General features: G+C 44.3%; 1 protein-coding gene across 4 annotated transcripts in view; it reads right to left on the bottom strand.

The window, feature by feature from the left end:
• FRMD4A (FERM domain containing 4A) overlaps window positions 1-24,697 on the bottom strand; it is a 263,028-nt gene that overhangs the window by 127,217 nt on the left and 111,114 nt on the right. For 3 of the 4 annotated variants that reach the window (XM_070755051.1, XM_070755049.1, XM_070755050.1), the window contains exon 2: window positions 5,644-5,709. In XM_070755051.1, the coding sequence (XP_070611152.1) occupies window positions 5,644-5,709 (66 nt within the window). Of the gene's footprint in view, window positions 1-5,643; window positions 5,710-14,415; window positions 14,498-24,697 lie in introns of those variants that run through there. The other variant, XM_070755053.1, reaches the window with a different exon arrangement.

Raw genomic sequence — 24,697 nt, 5'->3', positions numbered from 1 at the left:
TGGAGGTGGGGGGGATGAGAATATTCTGGAGCCATTCCCGCACGCCTTTTTCCGCTGACAACACCTGGAGGCGATGCCCAAGGTGTAATTAACTCAACACACCACCTTACTACTTATCGGAGTGGGCCCAGGGATTTACTGCAGTAAGACAAATTACACCCGGAGATAAAACATGGCTGTAAAATTAACCCAATTAAAATTAAAATAAACAATGCAAAATGAAGAGAGGTAGAGTTCATTATCTTTTCCCCATATCACCATTTTGAAAACTACGAATCATTCCCAAATTCAATTTTTTCTTTGCAACGCCCAAGGAGAACCACAGAAATAGTCCGAATAGGCATCTGTCAAAACTATATAAAACAAGGGATATTTTATAGGGGAAAACATGTACATTCTGCATACTCATCTAGATTTGTTCCAAGTGCTGCATTTCCTGACAAAGGCATTTGATGCTTAAGGAGGATTCTGCGTCCTCTCTCTTCTGTTTAAACCCCCATCTATTCAATCAGCTTTCTCTGGGCACCCAGAGAGCAAAAACAAAATTATAACATCACATTCAGGGATAGAATTATATAATCGGCATCGTGTGTGATTTCTGCGCAGAAGAAAAATCTCGCTCTGTTTTCACTACCGCAACGCCGTCGTCGTCCCCCGTCCAGATAGGAACCCCAATATTGGTGTGCGGTGACATGCTCATGCTGAGGACCTCACTGTGGTTTTTAGCAGATGATGATGATGATGATGATGATGATGATGATGATGATGATGATTATTATTATTATTATTATTATTATTATTATTATTATTATGTCAGTACAACACAGCAAACGAGATCACTATGCTGGATTTCATATTTCATCACCAGTCGGGCGCTTCCCAAACACCTAGGACTGTGTGATGTAGCGGCGAATTATGTTTGCCGATCCCAGTCAAGCGGCCTTTTGCAATTGACAGGTGGAGATTTAGTCAATTCCGATGGTTTTCAAATGTCCGCTGAGATCCTTTGGCCCTGCGCCCAGCGTGCCAAGGACCACTGGGACCACTTTCACGGGCTTATGCCAGAGCCATTGAAGCTCGATTTTTAGATCTTCGTATTTCACTCATTTCTCTAGCTGCTTCTCCTCAATTCTGCTGCCCCCTGGATTGCGATGTCGATGATCCACACTTTCTTTTATTATTATTATTATTATTATTAATTATTATTATTATTATTATTATTAATTAATTAATTAGACTTGTTATGCTGCCCCTCTCCAGGGACCCGGGGCAGCTCACAACATACAATGCAAACAATAAGTATACAAATCTAATAGTTAAAAATATATCTACAAACCCATTAATTTTAAAAACAATCAATTTACTCAATTGTACCCACACATAACGTTAATGGTCAGAACAGAGGGGGGGGGGACATATACTAGTTTGCCCCACCCCTGGCGACATAGATGTGTCTTAAGGCTTTTGCGGAAGGCAAGGAGGGTGGGGGCAGTACAAATCTCTGGAGGGAGCTGATTCCAGAGAGCCAGGGCCACCACAGAGAAGGCTCTTCCCCTAGGCCGCCAAACGACATTGTCTGGTTGACGGGACCCAGAGAAGGTGAACTCTGTGGACCTGATCGGCCACTGGGATTTGTGCGGCAGAAGGCGGTCCCGTAAGTAATTTTTTCTGATGCCATGTAGGGCTTTGTAGGTCATCACCAACACTTTGAATTGTGTCCGGAAACCAATCGCAACCAATGCAGGGCGCTGAGTGTTGTGGAAACATGGGTGTAACTAGGAAACCCATGACTGCTCGCGCGGCCGCATTCTGCACGATTTGCTAGTTTCCGAACACTCTTCAGAGGTAGCCCCATGTAGAGAGCGTTGCAGTAGTCAAACCTCAAGGTGGATAAGGGCTAGACATGCTCCGGAGATCTCCGTTGCTGAACTTTCACTCTCCTTGAGAGATAGGAAAGCCGTATTCTGGTAGTTCACCAGGTTGGAAGGCTGCTGCGTTTGAAAATGTAAATATTTAATGCTCTTTCTCTTAAACCTTCCTTCCAAACAAGACTATTTCCTGTTATTCCTCTTAGTTTGCAAAAACGTTCTGGCTGGACTACCACCGTCGCAATCCTGAAATGCGTTTCCTGAGATTCAAACCCTGCTCAAAAAGGAATCCTATTTAACGTGTTCCCTTTTTCTTCCCCTAGAAAGAGGCTTCACGTTCAACCCTGTTCACCCCAAGGATGCCTCTCCATAATTAAAGCATTATGCGCCTTCCATTTCCTGTTCCTTAACTACACCAAACATCTTTCGTTATTACTTTTTAATTTTTTTTCAGTTTTTCATTCCTATTAACCACTTCAGGATTTTGCAACAGCCAGTGTGGCAAAATGCATAAGAGAAGATCAGCTCATTTGGAAAGAGGACTATAGTCCCCCTCAGTCTGTAGGAAAAATTCTTGATTAATATAAATTATGATTGTGTTTGGCAATAGCGTTATTTTATATTATTTACGAGGGTTGCCCAGAAAGTAATGCACCACATTTTTTTCTCAGCCTACAGTAATGAAAAACAATACATTATTTGAATTGTCAGGAGTGCGTGTGTAAATTTTGTGTTTCCTCAGAGCGATAGCGTAGCTGCAGCCGTGTTTCGAAACGGCGTCTGTAAGCGATGTACATTACAAGCAGCGTGTCCTCATTGAATTTCTCACTGTGGAGAAAGAAACTGTTGGGAACATTCACAAACATTTGTGTACAGTTGATGGAGAATCTGCAGTCGACAGAAGTACGGTTAGTCACTGGGCACAGAGGGGGAGGCCATTAGAAGAACAGAAAAGAAGAACAGAGGGAGAGGCCATTAGAACAAGGAGTGGTACCAACAGGGCCTACACACCCTTGTCTCACTGGACGAAGGCCATAGCACGAGACGGAGATTACATGGGGAAATAAGGAATGTAGAAGAAGCATCATTCTTTCTTGTGTGTAAGTTTCATTGTGTTCAATTAATAATTGTTGAAGAAAAAAAATGTGCTGCATTACTTCCTGGGCGACCCTCGTATGTTATTATCTCCTCTGCAGTGTTATCCCCCTCCTCCACAAAGCCGGTCACAAAACAGACACCCCTGAGTAAATTCAAAAAGGCATTTGACACAATAAATAACACAATGACCTACACCACTTTACGAGGTAACAATAGTCAAGCAACCAAACCAGGAAATTTGTTTCTCACAGCTGCACCGATTGTATATTCTTTTCCTTCCCTTGAGCCAATGTATGGAGAAAAAGTAGACAATTCAATTGTTGGTCTTGCCTGCATTTCACGGGTTTCGACCGAAATTAGGGAAGGGTTGTGTGTGCCAAGGATATATTCTTTAAGGAGAATCTCAACCACAAGCCCAAAATATATTTAAGCCATGTCTTACCTATGACCAAATCCAGGAATATTTGGAGAAAGAGATGAAAAAAAGGAAATCAAAATGGCGGCCACGGCCATGGAATTGACGCCCTTCCCTTCTTTAATGGAAAAAGGGGCGGGGCTTCTATAGTTGCAGCTGCCATCTTGGTTTATTTTCTTAACCAACTTTAGAATTTGGGTCGGTAGGAATACCATAATAATAATGACTGCAATAATTTGAATGTGCCGCTCACCCACGCTCTACAGTGGTTTACAAAAACGAGTGATAATAAAGCATCAAATGTCACCATAATCTGTCTAACATATTCGCAGTAAGAGCAAACGGTTTAAGCATTTAAAGGAAGCAAATTAAAACTGAAGCCAAACCCCCCCCCCACACACACACAATCAACCGGGATAACTAATTAGTATACAAATTTCCCCCCTAGTCATATAATAGATTGGTTTCTTTAATCAGCCTCATCACACAAACTTTTGGAGTAGACATACTCAGTGCGTGCAATCTGCACTTAGTAATTTGGGCTCTCTGTGGTTTGGAAGAACAATATTTGGGTGGAATGAAGTCAAGAGTCACAGGGGGGTTAGGGTCTCTTTTCCAGAGGGCAAGACAAGCACCCCAAACTCCAAGAATGAAATGGGGCATTACTTCTGAGTAGTTCCTTTATTGTAGTTTATTGCCTACAATGTACAGCCAATGCTCAGCCCAGATGCAGAGGTCAACAAGGAAAACAGCTATTACTCAACACCTCCCCAGTTTAACCCTCTAGAATGGCGGAGAGAGGAATGGTCCAGTTGACCTCCTTGTCAACTGACCATTAGTGGTCCCTCTACTAAACCATTGCATCAACCTTGTGAACTCTCAAGTTTCCTCTTTCTACCATGTATTCAAAATGAACTGTGGTTAATAGTCCATTTAGTTAATAGTGTGATGAACCTGCAGCACGCTAAAGGTTCAAATCCCGATAAGGGTATGTCTGTCTGATGAGACCATAACATGGTCAAAATAGATCTATAACAGGCTCCCTTCCTTTTTATCAGCAAAAATATGTAGCCATGTAAATTTTATTATTTATTTGTTTGTTTGTTTGTATGCCGCCTCTCCGAAGACTTGGGGTGGCTCACAACAGCAAACAGTACAAAATGATAATGATAGTTTGTCAACTATAAAACAATTTATCTGCCTTGCAATGGCCCCTGTGGGGGGGCCGAGAAGCAAAAGGAAAGAAAAAATTGCTCCCTCCCATATTTGGTAAATACCGGGGTGATTTCAATAGAAACTCAACCATTGGCTCTTCCCTGGTCAAAGCGGATTCGGAGGCGAACCTGTAGCACAGAGGTTAATATCCTGCTTTGCATGCAGCACACTACAGGTTCAAATCCCGATAAGAGTATGTTACGTATCGTGCTGGAATATATTTATGCATGTATACAGCATGTGTAGATGCGTGTTATGTATATGTTTGAGTAGATATACAGTTTCTCTTGGGAGCAGGCAACAGAATTTCATTTTTATTGTGGGCCAGTTTGCTCACAGTTAAAAAATGACAATAAACTGATCATTTTATCTAATCTTAATCTCATTTTTACCTTTACTTATCTTTATTTATCTTATCCTTTCTTATCTTATCTTAAGAGCTGGGACGGCGCAGTGGTTAGACTGCAGCACTTCAACTAACTGCTAGCTGTAGTCCAGCAGTGAAAATCTCACCACCGGCTCCAGGTTGACTCAACCGTCCATCCTTCCAAGGTGGGTCAAAGGAGGACCCAGATTGTTGGGGGCAAATATGCTGACCCTGTAAACCACTGGGCTGTGAAAGCACCATGAAGAGGTAGATAAGTCTAAATGATAATGCTAATGAAGGGGTGGGACTTTGGTTGACGAAATAATAATAATAATAATAATAATAATAATTTATTAGATTTGTATGCCGCCCCTCTCACAACATTGGTTCTCGTTGGGAGGGGAATTGGACAATTCCCCTCCCAATGAGAACCCTAGAAGCTCTTTCAATGGGAGAGTTGGGCTGCCTAGAAATTTAAATGTTATTATTTATTAAATTGATATGCTGCCCTTCTCCGAAGACTCGGGGTGGTTAATAAACACGCCCATAGGATCGGGTGCAGAGAGCTAATCAGCGATCCCATTAATTGAATGAAGGACTTCTTCCACTGTGCCGCAACCGAGCGGAGTCATCGTAGCATCCTGGCAAGGCTCCCCCAAAATACAGAGGCGGATAATTACCTGCACGAGGAGTTCCAACTTCCTGTCGTCGAGGAGGTGAACTTGACACCTGCGTCCTTCTGTCATCTAGGAAAGAGAGAGAGAGAAAACCCCAGTATTAACAGATGCTGAAGCCTCTAGTTTGGCAAACGTTGCTGTCAACATGCTGAGGCCTCAGCTGTTCCCAAGTTGTGCTGTGTGTGGGAGCAAAGGCGTCTGGGTTTTTTAAAAATTTTATGAAGATTTTGATGAACCAGAAGAGGGGGAATAAATCGGGGACTTGTCTTGCCAGGAGACGGTGCCCAGCACATGTTGGCACATGTTGGGATGCTACCCTGATCAGGAGAGGGCGCCAGGCTAAGAGTGGAGAGAATAGGAGAGTAGAATAGAAATAGAAATAATAGAAGTAGAAATAGAATAAGAAATAGATTAGAATAGAATAGAATAGAATAGAAATAGAATAGAGAATACAGTAGAACAGAACAGGGAATAGAATAGGATAGGAACAGAATAATAATAGAACAGAACATAGAACAGAACATAGAGAGTAGAAGAGAAGAGAATAGTATAAGAAAGAATAGAATAGAATAAAGTAGAATATATTTTTTAAATTGATTTTAAAATATAGAATATAAAACCCACGCACAACATACAACAAGTGCTCTGTGATTGCTGCCCACCACCAGACAAACATTCACACCCCACCACCAAATTGGGGGTGTTTCTTACATATACCATTTTAACTCAAGAGCAAATTATCTGTTTACATATTATAAAGTGATTCCAATGTATTCCTTGTAGCTTGGTCTCGGATTCCAGCAACCATATATCGTCTTGCCTTGTCCCATCGTCCCATCAGTTCCCGCAAATCAGTTTCATTAACCAAATTCATCCTTTTATCCATAATCTCAAATTGAATATGATCCACTATGTACCGATACCAATTTTGCATTGTCCATTTCCAACCCAAGACTATGACCACCTGAGCGTTTTCTATCGCTGCTTGTTTTATTTCTCTAAATTCTCCCATCGCATTACTTTTGACTAATACTGCCATTTCCTTTGGAATTGTACATCGTATATTTAACATCGTATTAATATCCTTTTGCACTTTTTGCCAAACGTTCTACACTTCCGGGCATTCCCAAAGCATATGCATAAACACTCCTTTATCCTGACACAATAGAATAGAATAGAGTAGAGTGGAGTAGAGTGGAGTAGAAATAGAGTAGAGGGTCAAGGGTTAGGGTGCCTGGCCTTTCCTCGCAACATCCCTCTCTATTTACTATTACTGAACATGCACAATATACTATTTAATTCTATGTTTATGTGCCATATGGGTACATACATATTACACACAGGCACACAAACATATACATTATGTACTATATAAACTGTATGTACACACGCATGTACAGCTCTTCTAAAATTATACACATTCAACCTCATTGACTGTGATAGGAAAAACATACCCAGAGCCCAGAAGGGAAAAAAAGAAAACAAAAATTCAATTTTTTTTCTACCGGTTCTGCGCACCTGAACAAAATTAGATGTATTAGCTAATGGCATTGCAAATTTGAACAAGATTGTTGGAAAACTTTGATTTTTTTCAGGTGACAAAAGGAAAGGAGGCAGCACTGGTGGGAGGAGAAATACCAAAAGCAAACGCATAATTATTGCAATGCAGATGGACGGTGTATGCTATTTTATATGTTTTTGAGTGGAGAAATTTTTTTAAAAAAATTAAAACCGGGGAAGAAAAATGGGACAATGGTTCTGCGCTTCTTTCCGCACTTTTTGCCAACTCCAATGGTGGATCCTTGGATCTTGTGTGACTGCCTCTCTGCCCCAACATGTGCTAGAAATGTCCCATGCTCGTATCCTGGGAAACATGCAAAATATACACTTCAAAATTTGCTTGCTGAGTTCTCTGCTTCCTGTTAAATCATCGGTGGAAATATCTGATTTCGTCTTGCAAGAAGGCAGTTCTGTGTGTGGTCTTTTTGTGTGTGTGTGCACGCGCCCACTGTACACACTTCATTAAAGCAGCATCCTAACATCTAAGACAGCGTTCCTTCAGGCTTCTTAGCCGGAACGGTACCTTCACCTGGGTGAAATGAAGCACGATGGCTTCTCATGAGGCGTCCAAGCGTTTGAATTATGGGCTCTTTTCATGCTTCGTCTAGTTTCATTTAACAAAGAGCAGCAGGAAATGATGAGACTTATCAGGATTTCCCAAGAGAGACAATTCTTGGATTCCCCCTGTAGGGTGGTCTCGGACTTATGACCGTCACTGAACTCAAAGGTTGCTAAGCAAAACATTGGTTAGGCAAATTTTGGTCCACATTGCCATCTTCCTTGCCAGGGTAGCTACGGTATTTTTCGGAGGATAAGACGCACTTTTTTCCTCCCTAAAAGAGGCCGATAATTTGGGTGCGTCTTATACTCTGAAGGTAGCTTTTTTCTATCCCTAACTAGCTGCTAACGATCTTCTCAGCTCTTGCCTTGCAGGCTCTTTTATTGTTACTCTTTGCAAAGAATGTTTTCCAAGCCCTAAGTCTCTTTAGGTTTTTTTCCCATTGCTTTAACTTGCTCTGAGTAAATTTCTTTCCAGCCCTAACCAGGTGCTAACAATGTTCCCAGCTCTTACCAGCTTGCAAGCTCTTTCATTGTTACTCTCTGTCAAGAATGTTTTCCAAGCCCTAAGTCTTTGCAGGGATTTTTTTTCCAAATTGCTCCGAATGTTTCTTTCCAGCCCTAACCAGGTGCTAACAATGTTATTAGCTCTTACCGGCTTGCAAGCTCTTTCATTGTTACTCTCTGTGAAGAATGTTTTCCAAGCCCTAAGTTCTTGCAGGGTTTTTCCCATTGCTCTACTTGCTCCAAATTTTTCTTTCCAGGTGCTAATGATGTTCCCAGCTCTTACTGACTTGCAGGCTCTTTCATTGTTACTCTCTCTGAATAGTTTTTTAAAAGCCCTAACTAGGGGATAAAATAATGTGCAGACTAAGGATGCTAGACAGAGGAATACCTGGTAAGCAGATTCTTTTACCTGTTTTCCTCCCCCAAAACTAAGATGCGTCTTATACTCCATGTGTCATATGCAGTACGTGAATCATTCCGTTGTAATTTTGAAGCATCACTAGATGAACCGTTGTAAGTCAGAGACAATCCATAATCGGATCTTTCCGAGGTCGGTAAAATGAGGACCCAGATGGTTGAGGGCAATAGGCTGAGTCTAGAAACTGCTTAGCGAGGTCTGTCAAGAAGCGTGAAGCGGCATACAAGTCTAAGGGCTATTGCTATGGCTAACTAAGCCCAGGTGGTGCAGTGGTTAGAAGGCAGCACTGCAAGGCAACTCTGTCCTCTGCCAGGAGTTCGATCCCGACCGGCTCAAGGTTGACTCAGCCGTCTGTCCTTCCAAGGTGCGTAAAACGAGGACCTAGATTGCTGGCTCTGTAAATCGCTTTAGAGAGGGCTGTACAAGCACTGGGAAGCGGTATATAAGTCTAAGCGCTATTGCTATTATCCTGCTGCTCAAGCGAAGCATAAGCGTTGTCGAAAAACCAGATGTTCCCATTTATGACAAATTTGAATCCTGGAGATTTCAGAATGGAAATCTCCAGGATTCAAATTCCTTTTTTTGCAAGAAAGGAACAAGGATTTTAATAAACACGTCACTTTGTTTTTCATTGAAGCAGTGCCCAAGCCTGCAGTGTATTTAGTTAAGCCGAGGGGGGGGGGGGGGGGGGGGGCTTAGCTTTAAAACACAACGAGAAAGTCTCTTTCTTTGAAGGCACCGGACCGAGATTTCGACAGTTTGAGGCTTCCCGCTGCCCAGCAAAATACTGTAGATTATTATTATTTTTTCAAAAAAAGAATATTTTCCCTGACTCCAAAGCTATGACCTCTGTTTCTGAATGAGATTTTTTTTCAAAATATCTTGGTAGGGACAGTCTGTTTGAGTCAGGGAAGAGATGGCTAAACATATTTACTTAAAGAGGATTCTTTGAGCATCCTTCCAAAATTATTGCCTATCTTAGAGACCAGCTCTTCAAAAAAAACAACAACCCCGTACAGTATTTTTCACAGTACAAACTGGAGTATAAGAGATGCACCTTAGTTTTGGGGGAGGAAAATAGGGAAAAGAATCTGCTTATCAGATATCCATCTGGCCAGCATCCTTAGTCTGATCAGTTTCAGCACATTATTTCATCCTTTGGTTAGGGCTTTTAAAAAAACTTTATTCAGAAAGAGTAACCATGAAAGAGCCTGCAATCTAGTAAGAGCTGGGAACATCGTTAGAACCTGGTTAGGGCTGGAAAGAAAAATTCGGAGCAAGTAGAGCAATGGAAAAAAAAAACCCTGCAAAGACTTAGGGCTTGGAAAACATTCTTAGCAGAGAGTAACAATGAGAGCTTGCAAGCTGTAAGAGCTGGGAACAATGTTAGTACTTGGTTGGGGCTGGAAAGAAACTTACTCAGAGCAAGTTAGAGTAATGAAAAAACTGTGCAAAGACAAACATTTTTTGCAGAGAGTAACAATGAAAGAACCTGTAAGATAAGAGCTGGGAAGATCATTAGCACCTAGTTAGGGCTGGGGGGAAAAAGCTTCCAAAAAAAGCTGCCTTCAAAGATACACCTAAATTTTCAGTCTCTTTTAGGGAGGAAAAAGGTGCATCTTATACTCAGAAAAATACAGTATATAGGATCAGGTGGTATGATTCACATGCCTTGAGCCTACTTGGTTAGGTAGATTCAACTCATAATGAAAGATGCAAACTCACACACATTTTATCTGTTTTCAATCAGCTGCTGGGGATGATGGAGAGTGTAGTCTTGCAATTATAGAGGACTGACGTTGAGAAAGGAACCCTGGTAGCTCAGGGTTGAGCTGTGGGCCCACGTAGGTAATGTCATCCAAAATTTGCAACTAAGATCAGGTGATGAAGTGATGCATTATTATCTAGTGAGACTAGTGTCTTTAACCTGGTTTGGTAAATGTAACTTCTGCAAGAAAGCCACCAAGCACAGAGTTCACCAAGGATCCCCATAGTTTCCTCCCTTCTTCTTCCTCCTCCTCCTTTTCCACCCCACAAACTCCACTCCTTTCTAGTGCTGATGATGGTCCATAGTTGGGTCATGAAACATGGAAACATAGAAAAAGACCTCCTGGTCCATCTAGTCTGCCCTTATACTATTTCCTGTATTTTATCTTAGGATGGATCTATGTTTATCCCAGGCATGTTTACATTCAGTTCCTGTGGATTGACCAACCACATCTGCTGGAAGTTTGTTCCAAGCATCTACTACTCTTTCAGTAAAATAATATTTTCTCACGTTACCTTTGATCTTTCCCCCCAACTAACTTCAGATTGTGTCCCCTTGTTCTTGTGTTCACTTTCCTATTAAAAACACTTCCCTCCTGAACCTTATTGAACCCTTTAACATATTTAAATGTTTCGATCGTGTCCCCCCTTTCCCTTCTGTCCTCCAGACTCTACAGACTGAGTCCATGAAGTCTTTCCTGATACGTTTTATGCTGAAGACCTTCCACCATTCTTGTAGCACGTCTTTGGACCTGTTCAATTTTATCCATCTCTTTTTGTAGGTGAGGTCTCCAGAACTGGACACAGTATTATTCCCAATGGGGTCTCACCAGCGCTCTATACATATATTATTTTACCGAAAGAGTAGTAGATCCTTGGAACATACTTCCAGCAGACGTGGTTGGTCAATCCACAGGAACTGAATTGAAACCTGCCTGGGATAAACACAGATCCATCCTAAGATAAAATACAGGAAATAGTACTGTATAAGGGCAGACTAGGTGGACCAGGAGGCCTTTTTCTGCCGTCAGACTTCTATGTTTCCATGTTTCATTGGGCACGTGCACCCCCCGCAACAATCGGCTGATGCTTTCTGTCCACCTTCTCATCTTTTTGGCCTAACCCGAACAGACAAGAGTAAAATTTGATGAAGAATAATTACCGAAGACTCTTCAATAATGAATAGTTCATTTCTTAGCTCCTGCAGCTGGCAAGACGGTTATAATGTGAAACAGTTTCTGGCTAAAGAAACACAGACTATTAGAAAATTCACAGGCGACAGTGTGAAAAGTGGGATCCAATTTCATTTTCGTCTAAAGAAAAGAAGAACTAGGCTAGGGACACAAGAGCCGTCTTCCCATGTCTCATTTCTCGTCTAAAAGTCCAATATTTGAGGGGCTGCCTGAAAAAGTTGAATTCACAGACCTTCCTTCCTGTCTTCCTTCCTTCCTTCCTCCCTCTGTTCCTTCCTTCCTCTTTTTCCCTTCCTTCCTTTCTCCCTACCTCCCTACCTTCATTCCTCTCTTCCTTGCCTTTCTCTTCCTCCCTCCCTTCTTTCCTTCGTCCCTCCCTCCCTCCCTTCTCCACCTCAGTCCTTGACTTACAACCACTGAGCCCAGAATTTATGTTGCCAAGTAAAAAATTGGTGAAGTGACTTTTCTCGCCGCCCTTCTCAACTGAATCTCTGCAGTTGCTAAATCAGTAACACAGCTATTAAGTGAAGTCCAGCTTCCTCATTAACTTTGTCCATCAGAACCTCGCCAAAGGGGGAAATCATGTGGCCATCATAAGTGTCAGTCAGCTGTCAAGCATCTGGATGTAAATCAGGTGACCCTGGGAGATGCTGCAACTGATGGTGGTCAGTGTGAAAAATGACCGTGAGTCGCAACTTCGAACAGTGGTAAGTCAAGAACTATATTGTATTGCAAGCGATACATTTATTTGTTTGTTTGTTTTGTCAAGCACGTATTGGTATAATATACAAATATATTAATAATATTTATATACATGATACTAGTAAAAGAGAAACATTAGGACAGGGGACGGAAGGCACGCTGGTGCACTTATGCAGACCCCTCCTGATTTCTAAGAGGTCAACACTGGACAGTCTAAGGGCATAAGGTTTTTGGAGGTTAGGTGATGATGCTACAGAGTCTGGGAGTGAGTTCCATGCATCAACTACTCGGTTACTAAAGTCATATTTCCTGCAGTCGAGTTTGGAGCGGTTTACTTTGAGTTTGTATCTGTTGTGTGCTCGTGTGTTGTTGTGGCTGAAGCTGAAGTAGTCATTGATGGGAAGGACATTGTAGCAGGTGATTATATGGGCTGTGCTTAGGTCGTGTTTAAGGCGACGTAGTTCTAAGCTTCCTAAACTGAGGATTGTGAGTCTAGTTGTGAGTCAAGTATCGAGAGAGAGAAACAGAGAGAGAGAGAAACAGAGACAGAGAGCTACAAACACGCTCCCCTAGTAGCAGCAGCACTCTTGCCACCATCAGCAGCTGTGGATTAAATGAGTGTAAAGTCAGCAATTTGGAGAATATGTAGCCAGCCCTTTGCTACTCCACAGCATGGTGGGAGGAGGAGGAGGAGGATTCAGAGAGAGGAAGGGAGCCAGGCTGGGCTGAAATAGCACGGGGGGGGGGTGTTCCCCTGGACACCGGGAGAGTAGGAAGCTACTCCAGTGTGACTGTCAATGAAACATCAGAGAGCGGAGGATGATTCAGGGATCCTGAGGAGGCTGCCAAGGGGAGACGGAGCAGGGGGGGGGGGTCAGTTTGGGAATCCCAGCAATAAACTAAGCCACTAATATCTACATCCCTCCATCTGTCTGTCTGTCCTTCCTTCCTTCCATCGATCTCTTCCTTCCTTTCCTCCCTCTCTCGTTCCTTGCCTCCATCTCCCTCCCTGCCTCCCTTCCCTCCTTCTCCATTTTCCTTCCCTCCTTCCCAATCTCCCTTCCTTTCTTCCCTCCTTCTCCTTCCCTCCTTCTCCCTCTTCCTTCCTTCCTTCCCTCCCATCTTAGACCTACCCATTTCTACAACCCGCGTGCAGAAATACGTGAAATCGGGGGGGGGGAGGGGAGACAGGGCGCCCGCTCTTCCCCTCCCAAGCGCCGCCCCTGCTATTAATAGAAGCGCCGGTCTCCCCGGGAATCTGTGCGGGGGGGGCGCCCCCTCCATTTCTCCCCCCCCCCCATTCCCACCGCCCATCCGCACCTTCGGCAGAGAGATGCCAGTCGCCCGGGCGGAATTTTGCAGAGTTGTAGGCGAGGCAGCTGCCATGTCAAGTCTGTGTGTGTGTGGTTTGAGTGTGTGTACATGTGTGTATCTCCCTCTCTCTCTCTCTGTATGTGTGTCCAGGTTCAAATCCCGGGAAGGGTCTGGAGAGCAAGACAGCAAAATAATCCTCGCCTAGTGATGGAGAGCAAATAGATCCATCCTAGCCTCCCTTCCTTGTCATTGCCACCAAAAATATATACCACACAAACACACACGTATTACATATATATATGTGTGTGTGTGTATATATATATATATATGGGGGGGGGGCGGAGGAGAAAAAACGGTCCATGCAAGGCGGGGCAGCTTTTCTGCAGGGGGGGTGGCAGCATCGCTCCAGGGCGAAAACCTCCGCGGCGCCTTCTAAGGGGGGGAGCCTTTGCAAAAGGGTCGGGCAGGGCCCCCCCTCGCCTTCTGCCTTCTGCCCCCTCCTCCCCTGAGCACAAGACCCCCCCCAACACACTCACAGACACCCACATATAGAGAGAGCGCCCCTCCCTCCAGCTGCCCCCCCTCTTTTCCAAGGAGGAGAAAAATTGGGGTGGGGGGCACACAGAAGCCCCGCTTGCTTTCCTCTTTCCAGGGGAGCATCCAAGCCCCCCCACTCCGAAAAAAACCCCGGTTCTTCTCTCCTTGTAGCTTGGTTTCCCCCCCGGCTGCAAACAAAGGCGGGCGGCGCATCCTTACCTTCGCCGGCTTCCACCTCTCCGGCGTCGGCGTCGGGCAGCCTCAGCGCTCGGGAGACCCCCCCCCTCGACCCCCGCCCGCCCTCCTCGGGGCCTTCAGGCCCGCTCCATCACCGGCGGGGGCCGCGGAGCATCCTGGCGGGGCTGGCCGGCCTTGGGCGCCTCTCCTCCGGCGGCTCCCATCGCCTAGCGGTCCTTGCGGGAGGGGAGGCAGGCGGCGGGCATCTGGGCGCAGCTGGAGGCTCCGGCGGGCGGGCGGCCAGGGATGCACACATGCACACACGCGCACTCACACACGCGCACGCGCGCAAGACCCAGGCGCGCGCGCGCTTGCAATGCGGTGGGGAGCCGCGGGTGCGCCAGGCGGGCGCAGGAGAAGCGGCGGCCGCACCCCCCACCGGCTCTTCTGCGGAGGGCCCCCCCGCTGGCTGGATGGCGTGGCCACGCGCCCCTCCCCTGCCCTCCCCTCCGGCCCAGACGGCGGGTTGGGTCCAGGCTCCTCGAAGGCAGACAAAACAGCCCGGGTTGAGGCGGTGGAGGGAGGTGGAGAGGTTGCCAGAAGTGGTGGGGGGGAGAGGGAGGGGGGAGGAAAGAGAGATGGGGAGAGGGAGGGAGGGGTAGGGAAGGAGAGAGAGGGGGGGGAGAGAGAGGAGGGAGGGAGAGAGGGTAGGAAGTAAAGCGATGGGAGAGGAAGGGAGGGGAAGAGAGAGAGAGGGAGGGGGCGAAGGAGAGAAAGAGAGGGAGAGTGACAGAGTGGGTGGGAGATGGAGGGAGAGAGAGAGAGGTGGGAAGGAAGAGAGATTGGAGAGAAAGAGAGGGAGGGAAGGAGAGAGATGTGGAGAGAGGAAGTGAGTGAGAGGGAGGGAAGGAGAGAGAGTGGGAAGAAAAGAGAGAGATAGGAGAGAAAGGGAGGAGGAGAAGGAGAGAGAAAGGGGAAGGGGAGGTAGAAGGAGAAAACAGCAACCAGAATTAATGGGGGTTGTCCCTCTAGGTGGGAGGGAGGACCCCCCTGGGTCCTGAGCAAAGGCCTTCAGACATCTGGAGGGAGGATGCCTGTTACATCTGGGGCAGAGAAACAGAACTGGTCAGGGCAACCCAATTGGCCTGGACCCTTAGTAGATAAGATTCTTGTAGAGAAGGCGGCATGAAACAGGCCTGTAGCCTTTCTGAACTCAATCCTGGCTAATGATTTCTCACCCTGGAAGAGCCCTAGCTATGCCAGCCGCTTTCTGCCCAGCCCTGGAAGGAGGGGAAATGGAATGGGCAAACCTTTGGGGTTCAGGAGCTTAGAAAAGGCTGGACCGGGTCCTTAGTTCTAAGTTGCTTCTCTCCTTGTTTAGTTTCCACCCGTTGCTTCTTGTCCTGCCCTCAGGTGCTTTGGAGAATAGCTGGACCCCCTCTCCCACAACTCCAAAAGGATTGTGAGATTGTGTTGAGTGGGACAGAAAAAAGAAGGGAGGAAGGAGGGAGGGAGGGAAAGGTAGGCTTGATTTGTTAATCTTTCTATTTCCTTTCTGGCACGGCCGACGTCGAGTGTTCAAAGTTATGGCTTGCACTCTGTTTTGGCAGCGGGAAAGAGAGCGAGGCAGCCGGGGAGAAGACTTTAATGGAAACGGAGGAGGGGGGTTGCAGGCAGACAGATCGCCCAAGAGGGGCCTCCCCTACTCCTGGGAGGAAGACAAAACAAAACAGGAGGAAATAAAACACACCAGAAAAAATCCTTCTGGATAATTTGGCAAGGAGCCCCCAGGAGAAGTGCAGCGAGGGGACACAGCACATCGGAAGGGAGGGTCCTGAAACCAGGTTAGGCCCATTGGGGTCTTGCTGGGGAGCCTGAAATAGGATCCTGCTAAAAGTTTTCCAAAGTGGGAAATCCAGGTGGAGGAGGAGGGGGAGGGGGAGGAGGAAGGGCAAGAAGAAAAGAGGAGGAGGAGGAGGAGAAATGGTTGAAAAAGGAGGAGGAGGAAGAGGAGGAGAAGAAAAGAGGAGGAGTTGTTGGAGGAGGAGGAAAAGAACAAGAGGAGAAGAGGAGGAGGAGGAGTTGAAGGAGGAGGAAGGAGAAGAAGAAAAAAGAGGAGGAGGAGAAGGGAAAGAACAGGAAGGAAGAGGAAAAAAAGAAGAAAAGTGGAGGAGTTGTTGGAAGAGGAGGAGGAGAAGGAAAAGAACAAAAGGAGGAGGAGGAGGAGGAGAGGAGGAGTTGTTGGAGGAAGAGGAAGGAGGAGAAGAAAGGTGGAGGAAGAGGAGGAAAAGGAAAAGAACAGGAAAGAGAAGGAGGAGAGGAAGAAAAGAAGGAGGAGGAGTTGAAGGAGGAGGAGAATAAAAAGAAGAAGAAGGAGAAGAAGAGGAGTTTTTGAAGGAGGAGGAGGAAGAAAAGAGGAGGAGGAGTTGGAGGAGGAGGAGAAGAAAAAGAACAAGGAGAAGGAGGAGAAGAAGAGAAGGAGTTGGTGAAGGAGGAGGAGGAAGAGGAGGAGGAAGGAGGAAAAAAGAAGAGGAGGAGGAGGAATTGAAGAAAAAGGAGGAGGATGAAGGAAAAGAACAGGAGAAAGAAAGAAAGAAAGAAAGAAAGAAAGAAAGAAGGTGGGAAGGAAGGTTAGTATTTCTCAATTCTTGCCCATGTTGGAGAAGCAGGTCTCCTCCCTTACATATCAGAATCAAACAAAGTAAAGTCTCGCTAATCATCCACATGAAAGGTTACATTTCACAATGATGCTCTAATGATAAGCTATGGTGGCGCAGTGATTAAAATGCAGCATGGCAGGCTAATTCTGCTGAACTGTCAGCTGTTCGATCCTAACCGGCTCAAGGTTGGAAGACAGAGAAGTCAATGACTCAAAACAAGGCTCAATCTTCTTCTTTTTTTTAAATCAGATTGAGTTCCATCTCTAGGATCTCTCCCGGCCATTGTCTAACCTTCTCCCAATAATGCCTAGCTTTGTAACATTCCCACCGCATCTGATGGCATGTTCCTGATATATTTTGATTATTTTGGCCAAACAGAATTCTTCAGAGCCGAAGAAGCTGCTTGGATGAGAAGTGAAACGTCCTCAAAGAGAAACAAGAAAGCCCAGCTCCCTCTTGAAAAACGCCTCTTGGGACAACCACAGGTTGGATGACTGAGAACCTCCACGGAGGGTGGGAAAACCTTCATTTAGTTTTAAAGGATGGCCCATGGACTTCCCAAGCTTGTTAGCCTTGACAGAACAGAACATACAAATCCATCTTGAAATACACTCCCGAGTATTTCGATTGCTCAAGTCACGGAGTAAATAACGAGTGAATGCATCAGGCTTTCACGCTGGTGTAAAACAGTCTGCTTTTTATAGACAGGATGATAGATGAAACGAACTGCTCGGTCTGCCTGAGTGGGTAGCAGTTGCATTCTCCTCTTCCACTCCGTCCTAAATTGTGATAAATTATCCTTAGGAGATTTTTTTAAAAAATAAATAAATAAATAAATAAATAAAAATAAAGCAAGCCCAAAGCAGTAACTCCCCCCCAAAATCACAGGCAACTCCGAAATGCAAAATGAAGAATCCGTCATAAAAAGGCAACGTTAACAAGATCCAAACGGTGTAACTTGCAAATAACATAGGGGACGAAGCCTACAAAATAATAACCTCTTGACTACTGCAATGCGCTCTACGTGGGTCCGGCTTTGAAAAGTATTCGGAGACCATAATTGGTCTAAAACGTAGCCGCACGAGCTGTTATGGGTAAACCCAACCCATTGACACTCAGTGAGTACATTGGCTCCCAATACATAGAAACCTAGTGTTGTGATTCCGTCTGAGGCCCCTCAGGGAACGGCTGATCCTCTGCCGGCTTCCTGCTCAGAGGGGGAGGATGAGGAACAGGAGGTTCAGGCAGACAGGGAGGAGGAATCTCAGGCTGAGGGAGAGGGAGGACAGCCAGAGTCCCCCGAGAGGGAGCTCTCCCCAGCAAGCAGCCTGGATTCCTTAGAGGAAAATGCACAAACAATAAGTGATCTCCAGCAGAGAAGAGCAACACAACGAAGGGGACAATTAGCCAGGTACTTTCAGCACTAAAGAGGCAACAGCTGGGTTTGGGTGTGGTGCTCTCTGGAAAGGCTAAAAGGCAGACCCACCCTTCCTGGCTTGTGGAGTATTATCTTTGGGAGTCCTGGGACCTGGCTGTGATCTTTGGCGTCTTGGAATTCTGGTTTGTGACTTTGAATACTGAAACCTTGGGGGGGAAAGGTGTGGGTCTTATTCTCTACAGTGGTGGGTGTGCCAGCAAGAAGTCTGCTCTATTGTCTGGCCGTCAGGACTCTGCTGTGAAGTCTCATAGCCTGCCTGTTGGGAAGAACAGGTTTTTCTCTGTGTTTATTTTTCAAACTATAAAGTGCTTTTGCTTTTACCAGCGTGTCTGGCTGCTTTTTCCAGTTGGTGTTGAAGTCTGGGGGCCCCCAGACAGAACACCTAGAAGATTGACGGCAGAAAAAGACCTCCTGGTCTGCTCTGATCCTATTTCCTGTATTTTATCTTAGGATGGATCTATGTTTATCCCAGGCATGTTTACATTCAGTGACTGTGGATTGACCAACCACGTCTGCTGGAAGTTTGTTCCAAGCATCTACTACTCTTTCAGACAAATAATATTTTCTCCCATGGCTTTTGATCTTTCCCCCAACTAACCTCAGATTGTGCCCCCTTGTTCTTGGGTTCACTTTCCTACTGGAGAAACAAAACAGCCACTTCACAAATGCATGGAGCAACATAGGAGACTGAACCCATCAAGGCAAAGCTCAGCAGTTCATCTGAATTGGAAAGACCAGGGCCGCTCTTTTGAAGACAGCAAAGTCCACATTCTGGACAGAGAGGACCAGTGGCTTGAAACAGGTGTCAAAGAGGCCATTTAGAATAGAATAGAATAAATACAAATAGAATAGAATAGAATGCAGGATAGAATATAGAAATACAGTAGAATGCAGAATAGAAGAATAGAATAGAATGCAGAAAAGAAGAATAGAAATAGAACAGGATAGAATGCAGAATAGAAGAATAGAATAGAGTAGAATGCAGAATAGAAGAATAGAATAGAATGCAGAATAGAAGAATAGAAATAGAACAGGATAGAATGCAGAATAGAATAGGAATAGAGTAGAATGCAGAATAGAAGAATAGAATAGAGTAGAATGCAGAATAAAAGAATAGAATAGAATGCAGAATAGAATAAAAAAATTAAAAAATTGGCTTTATGAGCATGAGAGCGCATGCCAATGCAACCGCTTGATTATCCAAGGGCATCATGCCAGGGTTCTGGAACAGCATCCTAAGCAAATCGTACAATAAGCTTGTTTTTAACTGAATGACGGGAGCGTCAAACTTGATTTCATTGAAGGCAGCACCAGGGTTGTGTTTGACCTCAGGGGCGGGGCCCAGAGTGAGTGTGGCCAGAGTGGGCGTGGCCAGCTCGATGTCACTCATGTCGGGGGCACGTGTGACAACCTGAGCACTCTGCCACCGAAAACAGGCTCCCGAGCTCCGTTTCTGGCTGCAGAGGCCTCCTGCAACAATCTACCAGTGAAAATGGCGCTTGGTAGGGCTGCGCACGGCCCTCCTCAACTCCATTTTCACTGGCAAAGGATGGCAGGAGGCCACCGCAGCTGGAAACGGAGTTGGGGGCCTGTTTTTACTGGCAGAGGTACTGCGGGGCCATCCCTCACTGTTTCCAGGGAAGCCTCGCGGGCCAGATCTAAGCACCCCGCCAACTGGATTCGGCCCGCAGGCCTTTCATTTTCGACATCCGTCCTGTATGGAGTCAAGCAAAGACTTTCAGAAACCAGGGAGGAATTCTCATCTATAATTTTAGTCTATAGCTCCAGACAGTTTTCGGAGTAGAAATGTGCCTGCAGAAATATGGAATTATAGCCCGAGAGAAACGGTCGGAAATCTAGAAAAATGAAATATTTGCACAGAAAAAAGATAAAGGACCAGCGGCACGAATTGAAGCCACATCTGTGACGTGGTCTGCACTGGGACCTCTGATGGACCGTAACAAGAGTGAAAAATTTCAGGTAGCCCCCCTGATTGAACGAACAGTTTGTGTTGGATTTTCGGATGGAAAAACGATGCCAGTCGACCTCAATTAAAACCACAGAAAGGGAAGAAGAGAGCCATCCGCTGAAAGGAGCGAACGGAGAAATTACCTAGATTAAGGTGTCTAGACGTGTAAGAGTCTATTTACTACGTTGAAGGACGAGAGGGAATTTTATCCTCACAGTGGAACAATATACAATATCCATTGGAAAATATTTTGTAGTTCCTGTCCTTTTGAGGGTAGTGGTGGGGTTTTTGGAAATTTTTGGCACAGGGAAAACAAATTCCTTGTGTATCCAATCACACTTGGCCAATAAGGAATCCTATTCTATTCTATTCTATTCCATTCATTTTCTATTCTATTCTATTAATTTTCTATTCCATCCCATCCCATCCTATTCTATTCTGAGTTGTATAGAAGTCAGGTTTAATTAACAACCATTTTACCAACTTAACAACTGCAGTGATTCTCAGTGGCAAGAAGTCATAAAACGGGGCAAAATTAACAATTTTTTCACTTAGCAACCTAAAAATTTTGGGCTCACTTGTGGATCTTCTCTTGAGGACTAAATTTTTTTTTTAATCCTTATCTATTTTGGCAATTGAATATATACAGCAAAAGTTTTCAACTTGGAAGATATGTGAATTTTAAACTCCCAGAATTTGCCAGCCAGGAATTCTGGGTGTTAAACATGTACACATCTTAAAGGTTAAGGTAGAATATTCAGAAATCTTTCCAATTTTGTGCCTCAAGCATAAAATATCAGGGGCGGTGGATTTAAAATGTCAGTAGTAGTGGATTTCAAATGGGTTTCAAACTTGGCTGTGTTGGTTTATTTTTATTTTTAATTCCAATTAAACCTGCGGAGACATCCCATTTTTCATTGCTCGGTGTGTATACACACATATACACACAAAAGGACTGTTGGCAGACCAGCGCAATGCTGCAGCTGGTGACCAGTAAGTGCCAAGGGAAAATATTCTGGGATGGTAACTTTAGATTATGGGTCCGAGTCCATTAATATTAAACTGAACTTTTTTTTTCCTTTTAAAGGACACATTTTAACTTTTGGGGGAAAAGTCACTTGGCTTTTAAACTGCTCTTAAGCATCAAACATTAATGGAGAAAAGACCCAAAGCCAAGCCTTGTAGGAACAGCATTTTAAATTAAACCAATTGTTTCTATTACGATAAGATTATATGTAGGTACTTGAGGTGCCTGCTCATACATCCAGGGTCTAATTCGGTCTATGAGAGAAAAACCAGGATCTCTTTTTTGAATAATACCATCTCAACAAAAACGGTCCCATTTGTAGCCGGGAGGACCTCACGGAATGAGACAGCCTTCACTCAAATTCAGCATTTGAAGAACATCTCAAATTTCTTCCACAGTACAATCCTAGGTTTAGAAAGCGTAGAACTACATCGCCTTAAACACGACCTAAGCATAGCCCATAAAACCATCTGCTACAAAGTTCTTCCTGTCAACGACTACTTCGGCTTCAACCACAACAACACACCAGCACACCATAGATACAAACTTAATGGAAAGTGCTCCAAACTCGATTGCAGGAAATAGGATTTTAGTAACTGAGTAGTTGATGCCTGGAACTCACTACCGGACTCTGTAGTATCCTCACCTGACCCCCAAAACTTGACCCTTAGACTGTGCACTGTTGACCTCTCCCGATTCCTAAGAGGTCAATAAGGGCCGTGCATAAGTGCACCAGTGTGCCTTCCGTCCTTGTCCTCATGTTTCTCTTTTACTAGTATCATGTATATAAATATTATTATATGTTTGTATACCACCAATAGGTACTTGATAAAACAAACAAACAAATCCCAAATAATCTCTATTCATTTATGCCATGTTTTCCCTCAATCTCAGTGCCTTTAAAATACACAACTTTCAACTGGCTAGGAATTCTGGGAGTTGACATCCACGCTGTTAGCATCCCACACTGGGTTTATGACCAATGTTAGAACACTAAACTTAGAAACATATTTGTAGCAGTGCTGGTTGTTCAGCCAATAACACAGACCAATATAAGTAAAGTATAAATATTATTTACAATGTATACAATAAAGTAATCAGTAAACTGTCAACTACATACATATCCAAGTCAAGCAATCATATAAAAAGCAGATAACAGAATAGAATAGAATTTCATTGGCCAAGTGTGATTGGACAGACAAGGAATTTGTCTTGGTGCAGATGCTCTCAGTGGACATAAAAGAAAAGAGACAGTTCTATACACACAGCAGCTAACCAATAATATTCTCACACAGTTCCATACAATACCATAAGTATAATACATAGACCAATATTTAATAATAATAACGATAGAGTTGGAAGGGACCTTGGAGGTCTTCTAGTCCAACCCCCTGCTTAGGCAGGAAACTTCCGGCAGATGGTTATCCAACATCTTAGAAACATAGAAGATTGATGGCAGAGAAAGCCCTCCTGGTCCACCCAGTCTGCCCTTATACTATGTCCTGTATTTTATCTTAGGATGGGTATGGTTATCCAACATCTGCTTTAAAACTTCCAGTGTTGGAGCCTTCACAACTTCTGGAGACAAGCTGTTCCACGGATTAATTGTTTTAACTATCAGGAAATTTCTCCTTAGTTCTAAGTTGATTCTTGTTTAGTTTCCACCCGTTGCTTCTTGTTCTACACTCAGGTGCTTTGGAGAATAGCTTGGCTCCTTCTTTTTTGGGGCAACCCCTGAGATACTGGAAGACTGCTCTCATGTCCCCCCTGGTCCTTCTTTTCATTCAACTAGCCATGCCCAGTTCCTGCAACCGTTCTTCATATGTTTTAGCCTCCATTTATTCCCTAATCCTCTTTGTTGCTCTTCTCTGCACTTTTTCTAGAGTCTCAACATCCTTTTCTGCATCGTGGTGACCAAAACTGATTGCAGTATTCCAAGGGTGCACACAGCAAGAATACAAACCAATAGTTAGCATGCAGCAACAACAAGCATTACCAAGACTAACTGCAATAGCAACCAACAACAACAAAGAGCTGCACATCTTTCTCCCTTTTATGAGTAATTGCAGCCCTAGCTCTTAAAGTAACGTTATATACTAATTCCTGCAAACACACATTGCTGGATAGTTCATATATTGACAAACCCAACTGGTGAATTACGTAGTACTGACACATGCATCTTAAAAAAGGGCTTCGAATTGACAAACAGTGATTGATGGTTTGGCCAGCTTGCAATCAGGGTGACCAATAATGCATTTCTGTACCTGGGAACACGGGGCCCCATCGATTGCTTTCTTTTCATCACCAAACAGTCCTTCTGTTTTGAAATAATATCTGAAGCTCAAACACAATATTTTCAAGCTTAACCACAAGGTAAAATAATGACACTGTGGAACAATTTGTAGCACAGTTTCTGTTGAGTTTGATTTTTGAGTAGTTGGTTTTCTTCTACCACCAGTAACTATTATAGCCTTTGTAGGAATAAAATTATTCTTTGCAAACAGCATATTTGGTAAATTTTTCCTTTCCTTTACGTGCACAATTTGTATGACTTTTGAGGGTATCCTGAAGCTTAAAAGGTTGATGTGATAGACAACAATTCTGGTTATTTTTGGGTCCAGAGGCCAAAAATTAGTTGAAAACAACTCACAGATTCAAGACAGGGAAATTGCTGTTCCTCGGTGCTATTTGATTTCCCCTCTTCCACTCCATGTAAAGGATGTCAGGCCTCATATAAATATCATGTGTAGCAAAAAATAAAAAAAAGTGCATTATTAGAACTATTAAAGGTTCTTTCTCACCGCAGGCAAAGCTCTTCCCTGCTGATATGCATTGTATACGTATATTTTACAAACCCTGAGTTTTTGAAGGTCATGGCTAGCCAGTATTAGGGGTTGAGCTAGCACAGAGTTGCCTTTAAGTACAGGGTGGCAATAAAGCTAATTATAGATTTGTTCTGGGGAACAGGGGAGGCCTTTCCGAAGTCGAGGCAAAGGATTCCCTTGAGCGACAGGACTAAAAATATTATTCTCTCGGTTAGGGTTCTGCAGGCATCTACAGCAAAGCTGCTTCGACCTGCAGGGATTTGGTTATAAAAATAAATATATAGAAGGGGGAAAAATTAACAAGGGTTTGGAGAAGGGCAGCTTCTCTTCCATGGTTCCAAACTGCAGGTTTCATTAAAGCAAATTAAAACTGTTTTGCTGCTCTTACAAATTCAAGGGCATGAT

This window comes from Erythrolamprus reginae, chromosome 6, assembly GCF_031021105.1.
Source record: "Erythrolamprus reginae isolate rEryReg1 chromosome 6, rEryReg1.hap1, whole genome shotgun sequence".
Taxonomy (NCBI): Eukaryota; Metazoa; Chordata; class Lepidosauria; order Squamata; family Dipsadidae; genus Erythrolamprus; species Erythrolamprus reginae.
The sequence above is the reverse complement of the archived record's forward strand: the minus strand, read 5'-3'. Positions and strand labels throughout refer to the sequence as shown.